The sequence below is a fragment of the Bos javanicus genome, chromosome 9 (assembly GCF_032452875.1).
Source record: "Bos javanicus breed banteng chromosome 9, ARS-OSU_banteng_1.0, whole genome shotgun sequence".
Taxonomy (NCBI): Eukaryota; Metazoa; Chordata; class Mammalia; order Artiodactyla; family Bovidae; genus Bos; species Bos javanicus.
In genome coordinates this window covers 44,859,968-44,883,772 of record NC_083876.1, presented here as the reverse complement: position 1 = coordinate 44,883,772, position 23,805 = coordinate 44,859,968, and the positions used below count along the sequence as shown (strand labels likewise).

At 38.8% G+C, this 23,805-nt stretch overlaps 2 protein-coding genes across 5 annotated transcripts; both read right to left on the bottom strand.

Moving 5' to 3' along the window:
- Window positions 1-654: 654 nt before the first annotated feature.
- POPDC3 (popeye domain containing 3) lies at window positions 655-22,025 on the bottom strand. Of its 4 annotated transcripts, none has more exons than XM_061427713.1 (4): window positions 21,963-22,025; window positions 3,120-3,851; window positions 2,102-2,210; window positions 655-1,117 (listed from the first exon to the last, which is right to left on the bottom strand). In XM_061427713.1, the coding sequence occupies exons 2-4, from the start codon at window positions 3,602-3,604 to the stop codon at window positions 836-838; spliced, it is 876 nt and encodes a 291-aa protein (XP_061283697.1). In that variant the 5' UTR covers window positions 3,605-3,851; window positions 21,963-22,025; the 3' UTR covers window positions 655-835. The 4 variants fall into 4 exon arrangements, with proteins under 4 accessions (XP_061283697.1, XP_061283693.1, XP_061283695.1 ...); XM_061427709.1 differs by lacking the exon at window positions 21,963-22,025 and adding an exon at window positions 21,569-21,769; XM_061427711.1 differs by lacking the exon at window positions 21,963-22,025 and adding an exon at window positions 19,962-20,075.
- LOC133253902 (HIG1 domain family member 1A, mitochondrial-like) lies at window positions 10,119-11,413 on the bottom strand. The gene has a single exon (XM_061427714.1). It carries the CDS (start codon window positions 10,506-10,508, stop codon window positions 10,227-10,229), a length of 282 nt encoding a protein of 93 aa, XP_061283698.1. The 5' UTR covers window positions 10,509-11,413; the 3' UTR covers window positions 10,119-10,226.
- Window positions 22,026-23,805: the final 1,780 nt, after the last annotated feature.

Genomic DNA, 23,805 nt, shown 5'->3' with positions numbered 1-23,805 from the left:
TTTACAGAGCTGAAGGAATGGCTAGAAGTTTGACCACCTGCCTGCCCCTGGTGGTGGGTAAAGCTTTCATTAGGAGTCCCTCACCATCCAGTCAGACCACACCTCTTGCCCTTAGAACCGAACATGTAAAATTGAGATCCTGTGCTACATTTTTACTATTGATTCACAAGTATTCTTTTTACTCAGTAATTAGTATGCAGCTTTTCATGAAATGCCTCTGTTTAATATATGTTAGTCATGATTAAGCTGATAAATTATTTGTAGTAATAAAACAGTCTCTAAGATTGCCATACTATCATCTCAAGAGATGCAAACATTTCTTCCCCTTTCTACTCATGTTAAATAACTTCACATTTAAAATAAATAATTGCTGCCTACCCCACAGTAACACATGTTGCTTTCATCAGAGGTTGAAGCAAAATTCTGGCAGCACTGATGTGGAGGTAGCTACCCACTCGCCTGCTGAGAGTACTTACTGGCTGCTTCTTGAGAAGTGGCACCTAACTCGGTAGGGCACAGCGGCAGATTTCCCTAAATCTGAGGACATACTTGAGAATGCAAAATTTCACTCTCCCGGTTCTGGTACAGAAAAGGACAAAAGTGCCCACAGTTTTTTCACCCCCCTCCATATATTCCAATGAGAAATACAGAAAAAAAAATTGTAAAATTTATTCACAATGTACAAGTTAAGGTGAATAAAACAGCTGGCAATGGCATCTTGCCTCTGAGTTGGATTTATAAAAATATTAGTGAGCTCAGTTTGCTATATTTTGCTATTTCATTTGGGGAATGATGAAGAGAGTCTTTTATAATTATAAAACTTAAGACTTCGATGTCATTTATCACAATATCGTCTGGAATTCTGAAAATGTTCTGTCAGGGATGACTTGGACATTTCAGGACTTGACATTTGAAGGAAGTTGGGTAACCGAATATCATAATGGTATCTTTTTCCTATGTACACCCTGTCATTCAAGGCATAGAGTTTATCTGCAATGTCACTGCCAATTAAAACCGAAAACAGGCGGGAGATATAACGATGCTGAGCCAAGAGCAAGTATAATTTCTTTCTCCTCCAAGACACATATCGACAATCAGTTTCTGCTGTGAGGGTTACCTAAAAAAACATAAGACCACACATAAACAGAGGTTAGGAAGCAAGAAATGGCCTGCCCTTTTTCTTGGCCCCAAATTTTAAATGAATTTCTCATGCTGATTTTAATGTTAAAACCCACAGTATATCATAAAACATAGCAAAAGTACAAAATTTATTACTATGTATGTAATTTATAACATGAATAATCACAGTGTTGTGCCCATCTCCAGTTCATCTGTTTCTAAATTTAGATATCTATATTTTACATTTTATTAAAGTGAGAGCTACTTGATATTAAAAAGTAATAAAGTTGGCTAATGTTGGGGAAATATTTCCATGTCTGTCCTGAAGACTGTGGACATTTAACCCTAATCCATTTCCTGTAGTACTGAATATAATTAACCTAATCCACATATGTGTATGATTCTATATATATAAAACACACATGTATGTTATATGAATTAACCAGAGGAAAACAAATGCCATAATAGAACCTACTGAAAGGATTATCTTTTAATACTACCAGATATGGCAGCATAGTAATGACATTTTGTTTAACATTTTGTTGCTAGAAAACAACTGAAATTCATCACATTTTGAATTTTAAAAATCACTTATTTTGTCATAAGGACAGATTTTCATTCTTGGTGTTTTTCTAAACTGTGACAGGTGGCAGTGTTTAGAGTCAAATATCAGTTAATTATATTTTAATTCCCATGTACTCAGTTAAGCAAAGGAAAATTTAAGAATATTTATCACAGACTTCTTTCTGTCCTATGGGATACCCAATCTTCTCCTTGTTGCTGGACCTATAAAGTGACATTAATCAGTAAGACTCAAGCAGAATGGGGAAGACATGCATGCTACCAAGTACATTCCAAAGTTAAGTATAAATTACTCCTATGTCATCTGCTGCTCTGTTTGCTTGTTTGCCTGTTTTTAAACAGGCAGCGTTTATCTGGTTGAAAGAGGCAGTGTTCCCAGTGTGGTCCAGTTATGCCTTACCTGAAAAGTGCCTTCCTCTGTGGGTTTCAGTGAGTCCCATTCAGGAGAATCCAGGAACTGGAAGGGGAAAATGTAATGCAGAAATTCGCCATCAACTGTCACTCTGATCCTACCCAGACACAAAGGACATCAGTCAGCAGGGAAGGAGAAAGAATTAAATTGGTGACAAGGGCAGGGAACACTATTTCTGATCTCTGATGATTCTTTTGGCTTTTAAAATCTTGAAGGGCAAAATATTAAATTCATACATTATAATAAGTGACAAAAATCTCCTGTAAAATTTATGTACTGCTGTTCCTCCCATAGTTAGGATTCTGGAACAGTGGGTGAAATTCATCAGAAAATTCATCAATTAATATGTGCCCATTTAGGTGTGTATAATATATTACAATTACAAGTTTAAATGCACTCAGTCAGATTTTAAATTAAGTAGAACTCTGAAGAACATAAAGACGTACCACTGGAAATACCTCTGTAAACTATTTAACCTTTTAAAAAACATGAATAATCACATTCCTATTTCTCCCCCAAACTTTTTTTTCAAAATTTATATGTAGTACACTTCCCCTTTGAGCAAGTGGGCATTTGCTAGAAATTACTGAAAAAAAAAGTGATCATTATAAAATTTAAATGTTCTCTATTACTTAAAAGAATGCCCTAATAGAAAGTTTCAAATACTTTGTATGCTAAATAACTATAAGTATTCTATTCATTCAAACTGGCATCATCTTTTTCTTGACTCTAAGTGATTAGTTTGGAAACAAATAGCATATCCAGACAAACCAATTCATACCTTTGATTTCTACAAAGAAATATTAAGACTAAATTATATCCTCCTTCAAGTAAATGGTACCATGTATTCTAAATGCCTATGTAAACGACTCATGCGTCAAGGGTTTTCTCATGCCTCCGAGTACTAAATGCTGCTGAGGACTATGCTATGTTGAGATAGGAAGAAAAGAAACAAAAGTTAGTAAGTAATAAAGCAGAAAGACACACAAGTGCCAAGGGTACAAACCTTCCTGAGACAAGCAGGGAGAGTTTGTCGATGGAGGTTTTCCCCTGCATGGCGTAACAGTGCTCCTTTTCCAGAGTAACCACTTCTGAGCTCATAGCAATAGTTCTGAAGTCAGGCAAAGAGGTCCCCAGAGGCTGGAAGAGGGAGCTGTACAACAGCTGAAATTCTCGGGCAAAGGTTATGCTGTGAACTTGATAGGCAATGTGAACAAACCGTATGAAGCAGATGACAAACAGTATAAAATTCCAGGAAAACATGTCGGCTGCACAGACATCCACCCAGGCCCAGACAGCAGAACAGAGAAAACCCAATCCCAGCAGACTGAAGACGTAAAGGAGCCCGAAGAATCCACTGCCACCCATGAAACCTACTACAAATAAAATGCTGGCTAGATGATAGATGGCTCCTTCAGCCTCCTGCTTCCAGATGGTGCAGACAGGGTGTTCATCGATTAGGTTCTTCCATAAACTTGAATTTCCTTCCATGGCCGTAGTACTGTCTGGTTCACTTTTCAGTTGATATTAAATAATATCAAAGCAAATAATTAAGTCCTTTGCTTTTCCATCATCAGAGTTGAGTCTTCACAAAACCAGAGAAAGCCCAGACACTGGAGCTCGGGTGATTATGGGTTTGGTGTTTGTGGATCTTGAAAAACTAAGAATCCCATGCTAGCATCCTTAAGTTCATCTGGGCTTCTCATTGAGTTCTAGCTGACAAATATGTTGTTGTTGCCTATGTAAGAAATAAAAACAGGATTCTAATTAAACAGAATTGAGAAGTGTATTTAATGAATCACCAGCATTTTACTTATTCAAGTTGACATCCTACTTTCTATGAAGTTAAAATATATTCAATACAAATACTGAAAGTATTACATTTCTAGGATAGAAAAAATGCATATTTTCAAGTTAGGCTTAATTATAAATAATTTACAGAAATTTTAGTATTTGTTACAATTAGCTAACTATGTATTTTTCAAGAAAGCTAAGTGCTATAATCAGCTGGTTTCTATAACAGTAATTCAGTGCACCTCAGAATCTTTCATGATAGTGACTAAAAATGCAGATTTATAGACTGTTTCCAGATATACTGAGTCAGAAATCTCTAAGTGTGGGGCCTCAGTGTTGGTACTTTGAACAAGCTCCCCACATGATTCTGATGCATCAATTCACGTCTTCCATGGCCCACCCTTTTAGAGATGTTGTTTGACAATATGTTATTCACTCTTTACAAATGAAGAATTTGAGGCTCAGAGAGACTAATTTATCCTAGGCCACACAGTGGTTGATGGCAGAGCAGAACTTCAGCATGTAAGCCTGCATGCCAGATCCAATCATGAGGTCTCTCGTGAGAGAGATTTTAAAATAGTCACCGTAAGGAGCCCTAATCAATAAATGTAAGAAACACACCATTAGGAGTCAGGTTTTAAGAGTACATGGTAGACTGTGAAAATGTTTAATTAGATCAAAATTATTTGAGAAATATAAATTCAGTTCTCCTTTACTGTATTAGAGGCTCTTTCAGGCTAACGGTTGCATCTATATAACTAAATAAATAATATTACAGTTCCTGCAACTTACACATTTATTTGCCAGATGGTCAAAAATGTTAGTGACTAGTTCCTCTGCACATATATTCTCTACCCTTTCAGCCATATGGTAAAAATGCTAATATGTGATCTCATTCAGGAGAGATTTAACTATGATGACAGAGTTGTAGGATAGATATCATTTATCACCAAGTTTCTTAACAATGAATGGTTTCAATATGAAGCATTCATTGGATTGATTTTTTTGAAACCAAGATAACATTCAAGAACCTTGAACTTGTGTGCTATATTGTTTTTGAGATAGATTTTTTCCAGAACACCTGGTAATAAAATACCAAATAACATAGATCTAGTCTTATAGAAAAAAAGTACCTACAGAGGTGAAAATGACTTAGCTGAAATAAAAAAAGGACCAGCATTTTACTACCAACAGAACTAGAGATGAAAATAAAGAAGCTGATACTGCTCAAGTTCCTGGTTTTTCATCCTGGATAGTGATTCTCTTCTCAGCAAGGAATGACTTTAAGAACATCACCAGGTGAATCATTAAAACAAGAAAAAATAACACAGAACTATAACTTACAACCGTATTATTTCTACTTATGCTGCTTTTAAATGCAAACATTCTGCATCCCTCTAATTATCACTCCACCCATCCCTCTGTGAGGGGTGAGACTCAAGGCCGACTGACACTCTGAACATGTTTCCCTTCTCTTCTTTAAACAAAACCCAAAGTCATATATCACTGCATATTCACAACAAAGAAACATTTTTTAAAAATACAATGAGTAGTTGAGAAGTGTGACATGCAGACCGCAAATGTCAGTCTCCCTGCTGTTTTACTTTTAAAACTCAAGTATTTTAAGTTAATGCCTCAAGATGCCAAGCAAATAGCCACAAAAGCAATATTAAAAAGCACTACCAGTGGAGCTCTGAACTTGGATTTGAACCTCCTGGAAATGTAAAATCCTCAACAAATTGCTAAAATGATGCTAATGTGAAATTTAGCATTATGTTTGTGGTAATTCAGAGTTTATTGGAATCTTACCCCTTAAACTCTTGACTTGGGGAATAATATACTGGGCCACCTGCATTCCTGGAGTGTGACCCATTATAATTATATGAGGAACTTTGTTTCTGGCCCTTTCCAGTCAGCTTCTGTTTCAGTAAGCTGCCACCAAACCACCTTCCTACCCTTGATCCTGTATCACTCAACAAAGAGTGCTGACTTGCCCTGATTAGATTGCTCCACACCCAGGCTTTCTCCACTTGGTGTGTTTTTATTCAGTCACCAAAACAGATGTACTTTATTAGAAGAAGAACTGACAGGGGCAGGTGACAAGCCCGAGTGTTTCTCTGCCATGTGCCAGCAGCCCTGTATGAATGCTGAACACGACTCATCAACCAGCTGCCTGTGTCAAAGCCTGTGGGCCTGAAGTCATGTTTTGCGGTAAATAAATGCTGGAATGCCAAAGGAGCACAATGGATTTCTTACGTAGTTGATCTTCCCTGCAAAAGAAGTTAACACATGGGGATACAAACGATGGAGACAAAGTGCAAATAAACATACTTCCCCTTTTTACTCTTTACATCGTCAGAGCCTGAGTTCAAAGGAATAAGGACATGTAAAGGCGGACACAAGAATGCTCAACTAAATGTGATATAAATTGGGTGGCACAGTGATGAAGATTAACTTGAAATGGCAGTTACGGGTTCAGAACGTGTACATTTATTATCTCACAGCATCACACTTACTGCCACGAGCGAGGCAGTATCTAAACCGTCATGCTCAGCTTACAAATGAGAAAGGTGGAGCCCAAGGCAGGTTAAGTAACTTGCTTCAGGTAGAAGTCACAGTAAGTCACAAAGCTGGAAGTTCAAGTCCTCTTCCGCTCAGCTTCATGCTCGTCCCAGCAGGCAGTGTGTCTTTCAAGGCTGCAGATCTGATTTAATGTGTTGGGAGACCAGTTGAATAATCTGCCAGGACGGTTTGCCAGGAAAATAATAATCCTAACAGTGGATATTTGAGACAGGCTCTATCTGCTTGTCCAGTTCAGTTCATTATGCTTAGAATACCACCAGGGACATAGACATAGAAAGCCACTCATGAAATAATCTTCTGTTTCACTGTTCAACACTGACTCATTTCCTCTTCTTGATTCCAAAATTATTAAAGGGCAAAGACAAATGTTTTTGTATTTCAGACCCTTGGCACTAAGGGAATGTGGATTGAACACACTGATACAGAGGAACAAGTCCTCTCTTTTCCATCCTCACTCTATCCAGGACAACAGATGTTCTAACAGATGTCGCCTAGGGGAACAGAAGTGGAGGATTTCTTGACTGAGGGGTTGTTTAAGATGTCCGGCACAACTCCAAATTCATAGGAGAATCCTTCTGTCTTCTTACAATGTTCAGTTCCTTAAGAGCAGCTGAATTCCTGATTTCATTAAAACAACTCTGGTAGCTTGTGGTATTATGTTAGTTGTGGTTGCTAGGCAACCTAGAAGATCAAAATTCTATCAATATTATCCTTATTAATTGGAATCATATCCCAGCTTTGGTATGTGTTACATATGGAGAAGATCATTTTCTCTACTTAAACCTTTAAGTATGTATACTTACTCAGCAACTATGTACCAGACATTTAAAAAATTATTTAATCTGCACAACAACCCCATGAGGAAGGTACTATTATCTCCATCCCACAGATGAGAAGATTGAAACTCAGAGAAGGCAAGTAAATTGTACAAGGTCACCACACTGTTCATATTGGAACTAAGATTCCATCCAGGTCTGTCTGACTCTGAAACTCACTGTCTAAACCATATCATTCTGCTTCCACAGTACCAGGATTTAGAAAATGTAGACTTTCGTTTCCTCCTTGCTACTTAGACGAACTTAGACATATTTATTCATCAGTAGAGCAGAGGTAATGTCACCTATTGTGTCTACTTTAAAGGGTACTGGAACATCCAAATGAGAAAATCTATATTAAAAATTCTTAGCAGATTTTATTCTTTTAATTTCTCAGTCTTTTGGGAGCACTTATCTTGTTATTTTTTTAATTTTTATTGGAGTACAGTTGTTTTACAATGTTGTGTTAGTTTCTTCTGTATAGCGAAGTGAATCAGCTATATTGTTGTTCAGTTGCCCAGTCATGTCCAACTCTTTGCGACCCCATGGACTGCAGCACACCAGGCCTTCCTGTCCCTCACCATCTCCTGAAGCTTGCCCCAGTTCATGTTCATTGCATTGGTGATGCCATCCAGCCATCTCATCCTCTGAAACCCTCTTCTCCTCTGCCTTCAATTTTTCCCAGTATCAGGAAGAGGAATCAGCTATATGTATACATATAGTTCCTCTTTTTCTGGATTTCTTTCCCATTTAGATCACCATAGAGCACTGGGTAGAGTTCCTTGTGCTATACAGTAGGGTCTCATTAGTAATCTATTTTATACACAGTAGTGTATATATGTCAATCCCAATCTCCCAATTCATTGCACCCCTTCCCTCCCTTGGGGTCTATACATTTGTTTTCTGCATCTGTATCTCTATTTCTGCTTTGTAACTACAGATTCCACATATATGTGTTAATAGTTTTTCTCATTCTGACTTACTTCACTCTGTATGACAGTCTCTAGGCCCATCCATGTATCTGCAAATGACCCAGTTTCATTCCTTTTTATGGCTGAATAGTATTCCATTGTATATACGTACCACATCTTTATCCATTCCTCTGTTGATGGACATTTAGGTTGTTTCCATATCCTGGCTATTGTAAATAGTGCTGCAATGAACATTGGGGTGCATGTTTCTTTGAATTAAAGTTTTTTCTGGGTATATTCCCAGTAGTAGAATTGTTGGATCACATGGAATTTCTCTTTTTCGTTTTTAAGAAACCTCCATACTGTTCTCCATAGTGGTTCTACCAGTTTATTGATACATTTTTATCAACAGTGCAAGAACGTTCCCTTTTCTCTATACCCTCTCCAGCATTTATTGTTTGTAGATTTTGTGATGTTGGCCATTTGGACAGGTGTGAATTGATATTTCATTGTAGTTTTGATTTGCATTTCTCTAATAATTAAAGATATTGAGCATCTTTTTATGTGTTTGTTGGCCATCTGTATGGCCAGCTCATCTTTGAAGAAATGTCTGTTTAGGTCTTCTGCCCATTTTTTGATTCAGTTTTTTTTTTTTTTTTATTTTATTGAGCAGATTTTTAAATAACAGAGAAATGGCATTGCTGTACTTGTTGCTTGTTTGCTACAGAGCTGAGCCATTTGAAGATATAGATTTTAAAAGCTTTCTTCAGAGGATTTCAATAGAAGACAAACCATCCTTATGTTCTAAATTCTAAACTTACTTATTTCTGCAGGAGTGATCTGTCTTATTCTTCCCTATGTTGTGTCCTGACCACCCAGAACTAACCTATCCTTGAGTAAAGAAACCAGTCTCTGGAAGCCAGTAACAATCGGAATCACCCAGGGACCTGTTAAAATGCCCCTTCCCTGGCCCCACCCCAGAATAACTGAGCCAGGGAGGGACCCAGACAGATGCCTTTCTAACAGGCTCTCAGTTGATTTTTTTTTTTGATGTGTTCATTTACTTTAATAACACTACATTTACCATGTTATCACCATGGAATGTAAATTCAGGTTAGACGAGAATTTCACAAGTACAACAAAGCATTTTGTGATATACCAAAGTTTGTATAATGTCTGACCAAACCAGCTTGCTCATCAATGACTTCCATTATAGGGATTTTATTTAGTTGATGATACTTTTGGAGAAAATAAACATACTGCACACATTTTAAAAGTGTTTTTTCATTTACCTTTACATTAGCACTTAAAATACATGTTTCAAAATAATTTAAAATTATTCTAATTTAACAGCAGCAAAATATAATTCTGCAATTACTAAAGAGCTAAAAGGGATCCACAAGTTAAGTTACTCTCATGTTTATAACTATGATTCTAAAATAAATACTACTTCAAAGTGGCTCTGTTACCAGCTTTTTAGTGTTGGTTTAAAAACACACACAGACTTCCAGGGAGGTTTGTAATGGTGTATTCCATGCACTGTTCTGAAAGGGTTCCTCAAGAGCCAACCAGCCCATAAAACAGTACTCAGTCCACAAGGCTGTCAGAAAGTTAAATTAACTGGGGTAAATAGGATTCCTACATTACATCAAAAGCATATGATATTCTGCAGCAACTGGGAGCATTTTCAGGATTGGCATGTTGTCTTCTTTAGAACTAATTTCAACAGAAGAGTTTAAGAAGGTGGATAGGTACCACTATCAAGTGTATTTAAAAGTGACATGTTTCTTTTGTGCTGGTCTGACTCCCCTGAATGACCTAGCTAGTGAACTAGTCACCAGTAACTTGGTCACCAGGCAAATCAAGCCTGCAAGAAAGGAGGCCAATTTTCAAATTACCATGTTCTTGTCTGACCCAAACAATTTATTTTCAGCATAAACATATAACCTCAATATGAGATGTCTAACTATAGCAAGCACCACCAAGACGACCAAGACAGCATCTCCTCTTCTAAGGTTTAGGTTTCCCCCAGAATTCTTGATACAGGGAATAGCCCATACCAAGAGTCATTGCTCCAACAACAAAGCCTTGGGCTGCCACACGCATGTGGATCAGGTGAACAGACATTTTAGTATGTCCCCTGCTCTTCAATCTATATAATCCATATGCAACAATTGCTGCAAAACATGCCATTCCCATGGGGACAAATGGTGCCTCTCTAGCTTTTCGGATAAGTTTAGATCCCTGATCTTCATCATATGAATAAAGAGAAATATCTGTGTCGCTTGACATAGTGATTGAAGAATCTTCAGACAACTTCAAGACGTTTCAGGTTCCTACCGGATTCTCAGTTGATTTTTTTTTTAACTTTTTATTTTGTATTGGGGTATAGCTGATTAACAATGTTTTGATAGTTTCAGATGAACAGCAAAGGGAACTCAGCCATACATATACAGGCACATCTTCACACCAGGTTTGTGACTGGGGCCCTGCTCTGGAAATTGTTTAATTATTTACGGACTGTAGGGGGACCCAGGCACTGGCATTTTTCCACAGACTTCCCATTGATTGTGTTGTGCAACCAGGGTTAAGAACTTTTAGGGGGATGGGGTAAGAGACACTAGAACATTCTATAGAGTAAAGGATCTGGATTTTAATCCTTCTTTTTCAGGGGCTGGAAAGGCACATTTTCTCTTGTGTTTCTCACTACCATGCTTGCTCAGGTCAGGAGGCATTTTCTTCCTCACACTCATCTCTGAGGGGGCTCAAGGTTTGTGCATGTTCTGCATCAGCCTTTCCTTAACACGGTGGCTGAAGTGCACTTTCTAGGCTCTGAATTTTTATGGCCTTTACTATCTGTCTACATGGCTTCCACTGTATATTATATTGAACATAATATGTATTTTCTGTTTAATTTTTTTTAAGGTATGTATTTATTTGGCTGTACCGGGTCTTAGTTGTGGCATGCGGGATCCTTTTTAGTTGAGGCATGTGAAATCTATATTTGCAGCATGTGGGTTCTAGTTCCCTGACCAGGGATCAAATCCAGGGCCCCTGCATCAGGAGCTCAGAGTCTTAACCACTAGACCAGTAGGGAAACCTCTGTTTTCCTTTTTAAAGCATCATAATTTGTTTATTCTTTCAGTTGGGGTACATATTTAAGTAATATTTTAAAGAATCTCATGTAGATAGTGTGTATATTTTTAAATATTGGCTTTATTAATTGGTCATTTATATATATATATATATATATATATGATATAAATAGTGTTCAGGTAGAAAAACAATGTTTAGAATATAGTTTTGGAACAAGCAGGTTAATAGCCAGGAAGCCCAAGTGAGATATGACCGATACCTGAATCAATGGGTTAGGTGTTGGACAAAGAAAGAAAGAAAAGCATGTATTATATTAACCATGAAGAAGAAATGAAAGGAAGACGTGTCTCTGCTGAGACAGAAGAACAGAGAAGGGATGAAGACACTTTGGAGTTATAAGAGATCCTGAAGCTTGGAAAGAAATCAGAGGAAGTTTGGGGGCAGGGGACTCGCTTTGAGTCATGTTTAACCTGATGCACCTGGTCTAGCAACAGAGTTCACAGCAGAAGATAAGGTGAGGGATGGAGGTATAGTTAACAGTTGTCCTAAATTACACAGGACAACACTGAATAAGGATTGGAGCTGATGAAATTATCTAGAAAGTGAGTACAAAGAGAAATGAGAATTGAAGTTAAATGCCCATGACCAGAAGCCTTAGAATCCTAGGGTTGTGCTGGCCACTGCAGGAGCCATCAGCCACACGTAACCACTGAGCCCCTAAAATGTAACTGGTCTGAAGTAAGATGCGTTGGTCTCAATGGATTTCAGAGACAGTACAAAGATTAGGAATACATCATTAATAATTTCTTTATTGGTTATGTGCTGAAATGATAATGTTTTGGAAATACTGGGTTAAATTAAACATATTATTAAAGTTAATTTCACCCATTTCTTATTTGTTAATGTGCTACTAGAGAATTTTAAATTATGTATATGGTTGCATTATATTTCTCTTGGACAGTGCTAGTCTAGATCCTCTCAAGGAAAGAAGAAATTAATTTCTTCATCATGCCAAGACTTGGCATGATGCTGTACAAACAGTGCATATGTATAGTATATAAATGTATAAATATGGAAGAATTATCTAAGATTAAGAGCAGAGAGTTGATGTAAATGTAAATGATTTTGGCTACAGTGTTCATATGCTACAGTCAGTCAGATGTTATCCAAGGCATCGATGTGTCACCATCTGGCTTCTGCCTATAGAGACGGCCAACCCCACTAAGCTCTTGGCTCCTTTATTCTACCAAGGAAAACGGTACTTTTTTCTTTTGCCTTAGGAAGAATCCTACTTTCTTAAGCAATTATATTACACGGTCTCATTTTCTCATTTCATCTTCTGATCTCAGGTAGACAGTCTCATAAATTTTATGCTGGAGATTGGATTGTGGCCTTCTAGATTCCAGAAGATCCACACAAGCTTTGGGGGGTTTTCACATAATACCTAAGTCTCTTCATGCACCACTAGGCTCCCAGGCTGGAATATGCCTTTGACTTTTTATACCAATGAAAGCTTGGCTTCACTTGAGACTCAAGGAAATTAGAGAACCTGCCCACAAGCTATGCCAGGCTTCTCTGATTCTCTTGTCTCAGCTAAAGCCACATTTGATTATTTCTAGCCATGTTTGGTTTCTCACTTTATCACCTATGGTGGTAGGGAGAATTCTAACATTCCTACCCTGCTCATACACAGGTCCTGTAATCCCCTTTCCTTGAGTCTTCCCATTGAATGGCATTCCCATGTGAAAGGCATGGCATAGAGGGTACCTTGATTAGGTAACATGTTCTGGCCAATGGGGCTGAAATAGTCATGTCTGTGATTATGTTAAGCCATGTAAGACTCACTATAGGACTGGAAATTAGACAAACATATTCTTACTAGCCTAGAAAAAAGCAACACCATGCTGTGAACTGCCTGTGGGGGCCACTAGGCAAGGAACTGCAGGCAGTCTCTGTGAACTGAAAGAAGTACCCAACCAAAAGTTACCAGAATAATGGGGACCTCAGTCCTTCAACCACAAGGAGCTGAATTCTGCCAATTACCTGGAAATTTTGGGAGAGGATCCTAGACTTCAAATGAGGAGTGCAGTCTAGTTGATAACCTGAATTGCAAGCTTGTGAAACCCTGAGCTGAGGATCCATTCTAGCTATGCCTAGACTTCTGACTCACAAAAACTGTGAGATAGTAAATTTGTATTGTTTTAAGCCACTAAGTTTGTGGTAATTTGTTACAAAGCAATAGAAAATGAATATACACACTTATGAATATCCACTATAACTGAGGCTTTTCACTAAGGTAATAACTACATTTTACGATGGACTTGGAATACAGGTCTATGGAGAAGAAGACAATCCTCGTGAGATTTCTATTAGGAAAATCAAGTAATAACAGGTCTTTAATCATATCTGGAAAACAAGACAGGATAAGTGGCCCTGGGAATTATATTTAAATTAACTGTACCACTTTATAGGTTTTTCTTTCATGGAGTCCAGTGGCCCCAACACTATTAAGCATCTGTACATGTGGGCAACTTCTAGAATGCTTATGTCATTCATATGTTGTTGTTTGGGGTCCCTGGTGGCTGAGATAGTAAAGAATCTGCCTGCAATGCAGATAACCAGGGTTTGATCCCTGGGTCGGGAAGATCCTCTGGAGAAGGAAATGGCAACCCACTCCAGTATTCTTGCCTGAGAAATCCCATGGACAGAGGAGCCTGGAGAGCTTAAGTCATGTGTGACTCTTTTGTGACCCCATGGACTGTAGCCTGCCAGGCTCCTCTGTCCATGGGATTTCCCAGGCAAGAATACTGGAGTGGGCTGCCACTTTCTTCTCCAGGGGATCTTCCCAACCCAGGGATCAAACCTGCGTCTCCCGCATTAGCAGGCGAATTCTTTACCGCTGAGCCACCAGGGAAGCCCATATGTCATTCATATACCAATCTCCAAAATTCCTGGAATACCATGTTTCCTTGGTTAACATTTAGCTGGATCAATTCTTTGCAAAATTGAGCCATTAATGTATGGCAAATACTTGATGTTTCAAACACATCCAGAGAATAATACTAAAAAAAAAAAAAAGCCCATAGAAACTCAAAACAAATAGCTACATAATTTGAATTGTGACTCCACCAAATTTAGATGAGTTGAGCAATGGGAATTAATGAAGTAACTATGTGCCATCTTCTTAATCCTCATGTACTATTACTACTAGTAGTACTACCAACGCTGTTACTATCAGCACCTAATATTTACTGAACACTTACTATGTGCCAGGCACATGTCTAAGAGCCCTAAAATGCTATGTCACTTAATCCTCACAACTTTTTGAAGTAGGCAAATTTATCTCCCCATTTTACAGATGAGAAATCTAAAGTCTAGGTTGCTTAAGGATACAATATTGATAGAACCCAGACTCACTCTCAGGCAGGTGGATGCCAAGGCTCTGCTGTCTTAACCCTCATGACTTAACTGCTTCACGTACAGTTTGAATCTAAATATCTGGACTTACTGGAGCAAATCACAGCGTTCTTGTTTTCTCACTTCAGTCCTAGATTCAGTGAATTTAAATGTTTTCTTAAGAAATTACAAATTTTCAGGTGGGAGGATGAAATAGGTGAGTGGGGTTGAGAGGTACAAACTTCCAGTTACAAAATAAATGAATCGTGTCTAAAATGTACAGTCTGGGGAATATAGTTGACAATTATAAAATATCTTTTTTAAAAATTGGAGGATAATTGCTTTATAATGTTATGCTGGTGTCTGCTGTCCAACAATGTGAATTAGCCATAAGTATACATATATCACCTCCCTCCTGAGTCTCCCTCCTAACTCCTCCATCCTACCCCTCTAGGTCATCACAGAACACCAAGCTGAGCTCCCTGTGCTACGCAGAAGCTTCTCACTAGCTATCTGTTTTATACATGGTAGTGTATATATGTCAGTATTACTCTCTAAATCATCCCCCCTTCTCCTTCCCCCACTATGTCCAGCAAGTCTGATCTCTATGTTTGCGTCTCTATTCCTGGCCTGCAAATAGGTCCATCAACACCATTTTTCTAGATTCCATATATATGTGCTACTATATGGTATTGGTCTTCCTCTTTCTGACTTACTTCTAGGCTCTAGGTTTGTCCACCTCACAAGAACTGACTCAAATGCATTTCTTTTTATGGCTAAGTAATATTCCATTGTATATATGTACCACTAACTTCTTTATCCATCCATCTGTTGATGGACATCTAAGTTGCTTCCATGTCCTGGCTTTGTAAATAGTGCTGCTGTGAACACTGGGATACATGTGTCTTTTCAAATTATGGTTTTCTCAGGGTATATGCCCAGTAGTTGGATTGCTGAGTCAAATGGTAGTTTATTCCTGTTTTTTTTTTTTTTTTAATGAATCTCCACAGTGGCTGTATTAACAACTTATTAATACATTCCCACCAAAAGTGCAAGAGGGTTCCCTTTCCTTCCCACCCTCTCCAACATTTATTGCTTATAAATTTTTTGATGATGGCAATTCTGACTGGTGTGAGGTGATATACCTCATTGTAGTTTTGATTTGCGTTTGTCTAATAATGAGTGATGTGGTGCGTCTTTTCATGTGTTTGTTGGCCATCTGTATGTCTTCTTCAGAGAAATATCTGTTTAGATCTTCTGCCAATTTTTTGATTGGGTTATTTGTTTTTCGGATATTGAGCTGCATGAGCTGGTTGTATATTTTGGAGATTAATCCTTTGTCTTTTATTTCATTTGCTATTGTTTTCTCCCATTATGAGGGTTGTCTTTTCATGTTGTTTATAGTTTCCTTTGCTGTGCAAAAACTTTTAAGTAGGTCCCATTTATTTAGTTTTTATTTTCATTACTTTAGGAGGTGGGTCAAAGAAGATCTGTGCCAAAGAGTGTTCTGCCTATGTTTCCCTCTAAGAGTTTTATAGTTTCTGGCCTTACATTTAGGTCTTTAATCCATTTTGAATTTATTTTTGTGTATGGTGTTAGTAAGTGTTCTAATTTTATTCTTTTACATGCAGCTGTCCAGTTTTCCTAGCACCACTTATTGAAGAGGCTATCTTTTCTTTATTGTATATTCTTGCCTCCTTTGTCAAAGATAAGGTGCCCATAGATGCATGAGCTTATCTCTGTGCTTTCTATCTTGTTCTATTGATATATACTTTTGTTTTTGTGCCAGTACCATACTGTCTTGATTACTGTAGCTTTATAGTATAGACTGAAATCAGGAAGGTTGATTCCTCCAGCTTTGTTTTTCTTTCTCAAGATTGCTTTAGTTATCAGGGGTCTTTTGTGTTTCCATACAAAGACAATTATATAATATTAATCTTTGTATGTTGACAGATGGTAACCAGACTTATCATGGTGGTCATTTTGAGATATATAGAAATATCAACTCACTATGCTGTGCACCAGAAACTAACATAGTGTCATAGGTCAATTATATTTCAAAAATGAAGAAAGTCTTAGAAAAAAAAGTCAAATTTGTGGTTATCAGAGGCAGGAGTTGGGGGAAGGTTGTCAAAAGGCAGAAACTCCCAGTTATACGGTAAATAAGTACTAAGGCAACATGATAAAAATAGTTAACACTGCTGTATGTTATATATGTGAAAGTTTCTAAGAAAAATCCTAAGTGCTCTTATCACAAGGAAAAGTATTTTTTCTGTTTCTCTAATTTGTATCCATATGGGATGATAGACTTTCACTAAACTTAATGTAGTAATAATCATTTTATGATGGAAATTAGACTATTATGTAGATCATTTTAAAGTCATATAGTGCTGTATGTCAGCTGTATTTCAGTAAAACTGAAAGAAAAAAAGCAATTACAATTTTTGGAGCAACAGAAGGACAGGAGGTTGAGTCACTCAGTGCCCTATAATTCTTAATGTGAAGAAACAGCTATAAACCTCTCCTTCATAAGCTTATCATTTAACTGCTTTAAACGAACAATCCCCATACTCTGCTTCAAGTTCTTTTGACTTCTCCATGTTCTGGAAATGGCTAAAGGCACGAGCAGGAAAACATTCACTTTCAGTCAGCTGCAGTCACGTCATGCAGTAAGTTCACCAGAGATTCCTGATGAAAGATGCAAGAGAAGCTGGACTCACAGATGCATGAGTCTTTCCTTGATATGCATCCAAGGAAGACACCTTCACTTAGTTCTCCTCCAAGTGTCCTGCACACAGCAAATGAATTCACTTTTTCTATGTTTACTTCATGTTCCTTCCTGGCAAACACACCTAATAAGCTCATGTGTGCTAGCTAATTAGCTGTAATCTTTCCTTTGTCATTTTTTTGAGCTTAATGAGCAGGTGGATCACACACCAGGGTCAGCAATGTTTGAAACCACCAAACCAGCCACTCCTGGTGCTACTAGGAGCATTTCTGCAAGGAATTCCATTTCCTTTTGAGTGTTTATAGGGACAGGAGCTTTTTCTTTGTGAGAAAAATTGTTCACTGGTTCTCCTTCCTGTCATGATCTTCAGTGTGGATTACTCCCTTACTCCTGCTGCTCAGGAAATACTGCACATTCTCTTCTTTCAAAATATTTGATTATCTCAAGCTTCTCTTCAGTGTTTAAGCTGTCCTTTTGAATGCACTATTTGACATTTTTGAATCAAGATGCTTAAATATTCTTGGGATATTAAATGAGTGTTTTTCTATAGAAAAATGCATAAGTGCAAAAGAGTAACAAAACACAATCTTGCAGGATATCACTCAGTGAACCAAGGTAGCTTGTAATGTTTGAGGTCTGTGTGTGTTATATTCCTATAGGGCTTGGTTAGCTGGTTGCAGTTTAATGTGTTCAGCTGGTGTTTCTGACTGAGCAAATCATTGAATAAGTTAGTACAAAATTTGCATCATGCTTGAATTGTTACTAACATTTCAGTTGCATTGGAATGATGCTGGTTTTCAAAATAAGCATTATAGCATAATTGACTGTATCATCAACTTTCAAATAGACAAGAACACATTAATAATTAACATATGTAAGAATTCAACATATCCCTGCCCTCATGGAGCTTGCATTTTAGTGAAATTCAAATATTGACACCATTTAAGCCCAGTTTCAAATTATGAGATCTAAGATAATCTAAAAATACATTTTATATGCAAATAAGCTACTTAAAACTCATTAAAAGTCAGTTGTTGCATACTGAATTTTTAAATAAATGCTATATTTTAAAAGAAAAACTAAAGTCTTAAAAATCAAAATGCAACCAAGTTGTTTCTTAGAAATTCAAGACCAAAAGCAACAAACAAGCCCTAAAATGTTGTATGTGTCACAGGTAATCAAGTAGCATATTACATATTAATATGCCTGTATTCTTCTATTTGTATAAATGCAAGGGCATGTGGAGTGATTTTTTACTTAATGCTAAGAAAGGTTATTCCTGGATGGCAGGACACTACTTTTTTCTTTGCATATACCTATATTGTTTGCTTCCTTTATTCTAATCTTATAAAACTAAAAGGTGATTTTATGTTAATTTGAAAAATTTTAAATACAAAGATATCAGAGAAGAAATATCCATGAACCCAACAACCAAAATTATCAAATATCAACACTGTCATATTTTTGGATCTTTTTAAAATAACAAAAGATTCCACAAGAAATTAAAGATCACCACGGACTACCCTCTAGTGCCATTCCTCACCCATCTACTCCCTCTATAAAACTGCATTTCTTTCCTGTCCATATAGAATAATTTTTATAATTGCAATTAAAAATGTTAGGCTAGACTAGAAATGTATCTTATGAGTTTTTCAGCTTTATGCTAATTTTTTTCTGATGAATAATTTTAAACATATTCCAAAACAGAGAAAATAATGTATGATAACCCGTCTATATACCCATTACCTAGATTCAGCACTCATCAAGGTTTTGCCACATGGAAGTTTTGAAATCAAAAGCAGAAAACTGTAACCTACTGTTCATCCTACAATTTGTTCAGTCAATAAACAACCACCTACTAAGGAAGACAGGGAGAAGTGAGATTAGCTATGTTCTCACTATGTGCTGCGCACTGGGTCTTGTCTACACTGACCCACTGAGGAGTCACAACAACTCTGCCACTCAAATAGTATCATTAGCATTCTTCAGAGTGGAAAATGAGGCTTGGAAAGATGAAAGTTCTTCCACAGGCCCAGCTGCTTGCTCTTCTCTCTAGGCCGTAAATCCCTCCTCCCCCACCAATTTCAGTATGTGTGAAAGAGTCACTAGAGGTTATTCTGTTGAAAAATACAAAATGAGAAGGTCTCACTTTGTAGTTGTGTGAATTGATCCCTCAATTCTCTGAGCTGGAGGAGGGTCCAGCGTTGTTATGGGAGTTTTAAGTCAGCAACTTTTGTTATTATTTAATTTATAAGATAACCTGTTGTAACTTTCACTTTAAGATATTTTCCTCTAACTATTAAGATAAAAGAGAGGAATGTTTTCTCTTTTCCTTTAAAAAAAAATCTCATTAATGATTCAATACACTTTTGTAAATTCTTACTTATTCTCTATAGCTAATAATCCCAGCTGACCAACACCCATAATTACAGAAACCAATTTCAGTTGCAGTTTGCGGGCTTGCAAATATATCACAGACATTTTCCAAAGCAGTTTTGAAACTTCTTGCCTGTCATGTCACTTACGTGTTGTTATGCTCATATGCTGCAGCAAATGCTTCATAACCATTCTTGATCTTTCCTGGGGACTCTTCAGAAAGCAGACATGAATGCTCCAGTGTATCAACCCTATTAGTCAGTCTTGTGATAAGAAGCATGGGGTTTGGGTTTCCCCTGACACATATTTATTTAATAGCATAGACTGTCATCATTTAGAAGCCCAGGATGTACAATGATTCAGCTATTTTGAGAAACTGATGAGATTAAAGAAACTCAATTATCAAATGTCTCCCAGCTTATATGTATAAAATTTTAGTAGAACAGATAACATCTTATTCTAGATTTCACTTAATATTTGTATCCCAAACTCTTCAAAAGACAAACCCAGTGTCCCAGAGAAGGAAAGAACCTTAAAGATCATGTGGGATCAGACAGACCTCTTCATTTGGCAAATGTGGAAAGAGATCCAGTATTTATTTTGCTAATATTTTGTTTCAGGTAGTTCTTGTTTGGTTTTCAGTTGCCACAAAGAACAGTGCCAAGTTCCTGTATTGTCACACCAGGGAGTTGTTTGTGCAACAGTCCCTGGTATTAAAAATAACGGAAAAGAAAATAGCCACTAAACTTGAGCATGATCAGAGAGACAGCAGTAAATTTTTTAAGGCTGCCATAAAACTCAACTGCAACGTGCAAGCTTGCAAACTGAAAATACTTAACCACAAGAATTGGAGTAAAAAGTCAGGAAGGAAGGTTGTCACATTCTAGAAGTTCAGTAAATCAAATTAGTTTATGTTCAAAAGTGGGTTTCTAATTCTGCTTTCCCACTTATTTACATATACAACTTTTCCACTTTTTGCAAAATGTCTCCTGACTAAAAATGTTTTCGTGTGTGTGCCATAGCCATATTACTGTATTTGATTCTGTGCCTTTAATCTTTTCTTAAAATACAGACCCTCAAAATACATATCTCTGTAACCGACCTTGGTGAGGAGGTAGTTTAGTGGTTTTCAAATGTCTTTCCCTTTCTTTCCTTCCCTTCCCCTTGCCCAGGGGGATTCCCCAAATAGAGTAAACAGGTCAGCGTGACCTTGGATGTGGCCGCTTTCTGGGTCCCAAACTCAACGGGAACACCCTGCCCTGCTCAGACTTTTTGCCCAGGGAAGCTTCTCGTCTCTGCCCGACTTCCCCAAGGCCAACCGAAGGCTGTCAGGGCCCCCGAAGCAGCTTTTCTCCCTCTAAAATCCGACCTTTGGGGGGTCTCCAAGGTGCTGCCCGGGGCAAGAGTGGGTCCAATAGCAGATGTAGGAAGAAGATTCACCTCTGTGGGCGGAGGACCCGAGCGCCTAGGACCGGTGCGCCGACCCCAGTGGGCCAGCCTCCAGCGGCACCCGCGCGGACCCCCGGACTCGCCGCTGGCCGGAGCAGGGCCAGAGCGGGAGGAAGGTGGCAGCGCCGTGCAAGCAGGGGCACAGGCAGCGAAGCGCGCTGCTAGGGGGTCTGCAGGTCGTGATCCCCTTCCAGGAGCGGGGCCAGGACAGAGAACCGCACCCGGCAAGAGGCCCCAGTGCCGCAAGGTGTGAGGGTGCAGACGGCGGCGGAAGGGTGGCGGCCGAGGCGCCCCGGCTCCTCCTTACCTGGCCTTTCCCGGTCTCACGCAGAGCTCCAGCCTCGCGCCCGCAGAAGTTTCCCAGCCGAGTGCATCGGGCCCCCCCGACCAGCGCGAAGTCCCTGTTGCCCGGCTCACGCGCTCCCGGCTACCCCGCGCCGGTGCCCGCCCTGCACCCGGGCGCTCAGTGACCGCAGCCCGGTTCCGGAGCGGCGCGGTGGCGCAGGCGGGGGCCGGGCACGAGCGCGCGCCCCGGGGACCGCGGGGAGGGCGGGGTGGCGGCGGCAGGAACGGCGCGGGGCCCGGGTAGCCCCAGCCTCCAGGGAGTCGTCGGACTGCTGATCAACCTAGCCATTGAGCGGCGGAACAAAGTTTGCAAAGATGGGTCTCTAGTGAACGCAGCTTACAGTTGTAAAACGAACCTCGTGTTCACTATATGCCAGGCAGAGGACCATGGGGTTCACTCCTTGGATGGGAAGGGAAGCAAGTGTACTTCTGCCCTCTCTACCCCACCCCCACTGTAAACAAAATGAGATCAGTGACTGGAATGGGGATGGGAATATTTGGGTAAAGAGGGCACAGAACAGTTAATATCTTGATTCAAATCAATGAATGTCTCCAAGGCAAATGGATGAAGAGCATGGACAATAATAGAAGAAAAAAAATTTAAATACAGATGATCCCCACAAAAAAGTTCGTTAGTAATGAGCCCTAATGCATACAACTTAAGGCAGAAATCAAATGCATTTTTTCCCTCCCATGAAGTTAGTGAAGTTTTCTTTGGTTTTGGTGATCAGACTCTGGTGGTTGGTGAGGGAACAGTGAAACACAACCTACTTGAGAATTTGCATCTCCTCCCTTCTCTCAGCACCCTCGCTCATGTTCTGTAACTGTTCTGGTTGCAGTGATTCCAGGAACATTTACTGAATAATCAGGGGCTCTTTTGGTCCCTAGAATAGCCATTAAAGTAATATAAATGGTAAAAATTAACTTCTTTTAATGGATACTAGGACTGAGGAGCAAAAAGTACCTGTATTCCTATACTCTATATGGGGCTGGAAACCGCATGTGTTCCAGGCCTTTGCTGTTGTGCTTCATTCTAGGGATTTACTCAGAAATGTTGGAAATCCAGTTTAAATTGGATATGGCTGGGGAAGTAAGAAGGTCAGGAGGTTTGACATCAGATGTATTTGAAACTGCTAAGTGGCATTTCAGGAGGTTCCAAGGAGCTGCAGTCCTTTATGTCTCAGCACAAAAATAATTCTTCGATAGGCAAAGTGATAGATAAGAGGTGATAGGACGCTTGTGAGGCTTATCAGTGGGCAGGTGAGAGGGTGCCACACTGAGAACTTAGTGGGCTACAGTTTTATAAAATAGGAAAAATAGGTAAGGGGGAAAGACAACTTTCTCCCTTATTCTTAAGTAGGTATCATGCTTGCATCATTAGCTCCTCCCCCAGGTTGGGCAAGGAAGTCTTTTTGTCCCTATATGGTCAAGCTAGGACTGTCATGGCAGAAATGGAAAAATTATTTCAAGTCTCAGTACAATGGGCATCTTTCACTTTGAAATGTCACCTTTCCATAAACTGCTGTTCTTTATGTGCAGAAAGCATGTTCTATGGATCATCTGCTTACTGAGCTCACTGGGAAGGATGTGGGGCTCATGCCACCATTGTTCTTTGTTATGTCTTGTGCTTCTCTTCCACAGTTTTGTTGCTAAGCAAGCCTGCTTGGTTTTGTGGTTGAGTCATCCTGCTTCCTTGAGTAATCATTACTACAGGGGTTGCCCATATTTATTTCTACTTACTATCCTCTAGTGTGGTTAACTATTTAATCACCTACTTTGTTTACTCCGTCCCTATCATATTCTGGGTTTAGATTTACTTCTTATTTAGTATTATATGTTACATTTTTTAAGGATTATATTCATGGTCATTTTTAACTTAAAAATTCCAAAGCAGCAAAAGATATGATTGTTCAATAGATTGTAAGGTGGCTTCATGAATTCCTGCTGACTCCTGGCATTCACACCTTTTGGGATCCCCCTCCCCTTGAGTGCATCTGGGACTTGTGACTTGCTTGTAAAACAATAAATATAGCACAGGTGGTGGATGTCACTCTTGTGACTACATTATGTTTCAAAAGACTTGGTCTTGCTAGCCAACTCTCTCTAGAGACCATCTGATCTGGCTTGATGAAGTAAGCAGCCATGCTGGGAAAGTCCACTAGTCAAGGAATTGTAGGTGACCTCTAGGAGCAGCCTCCA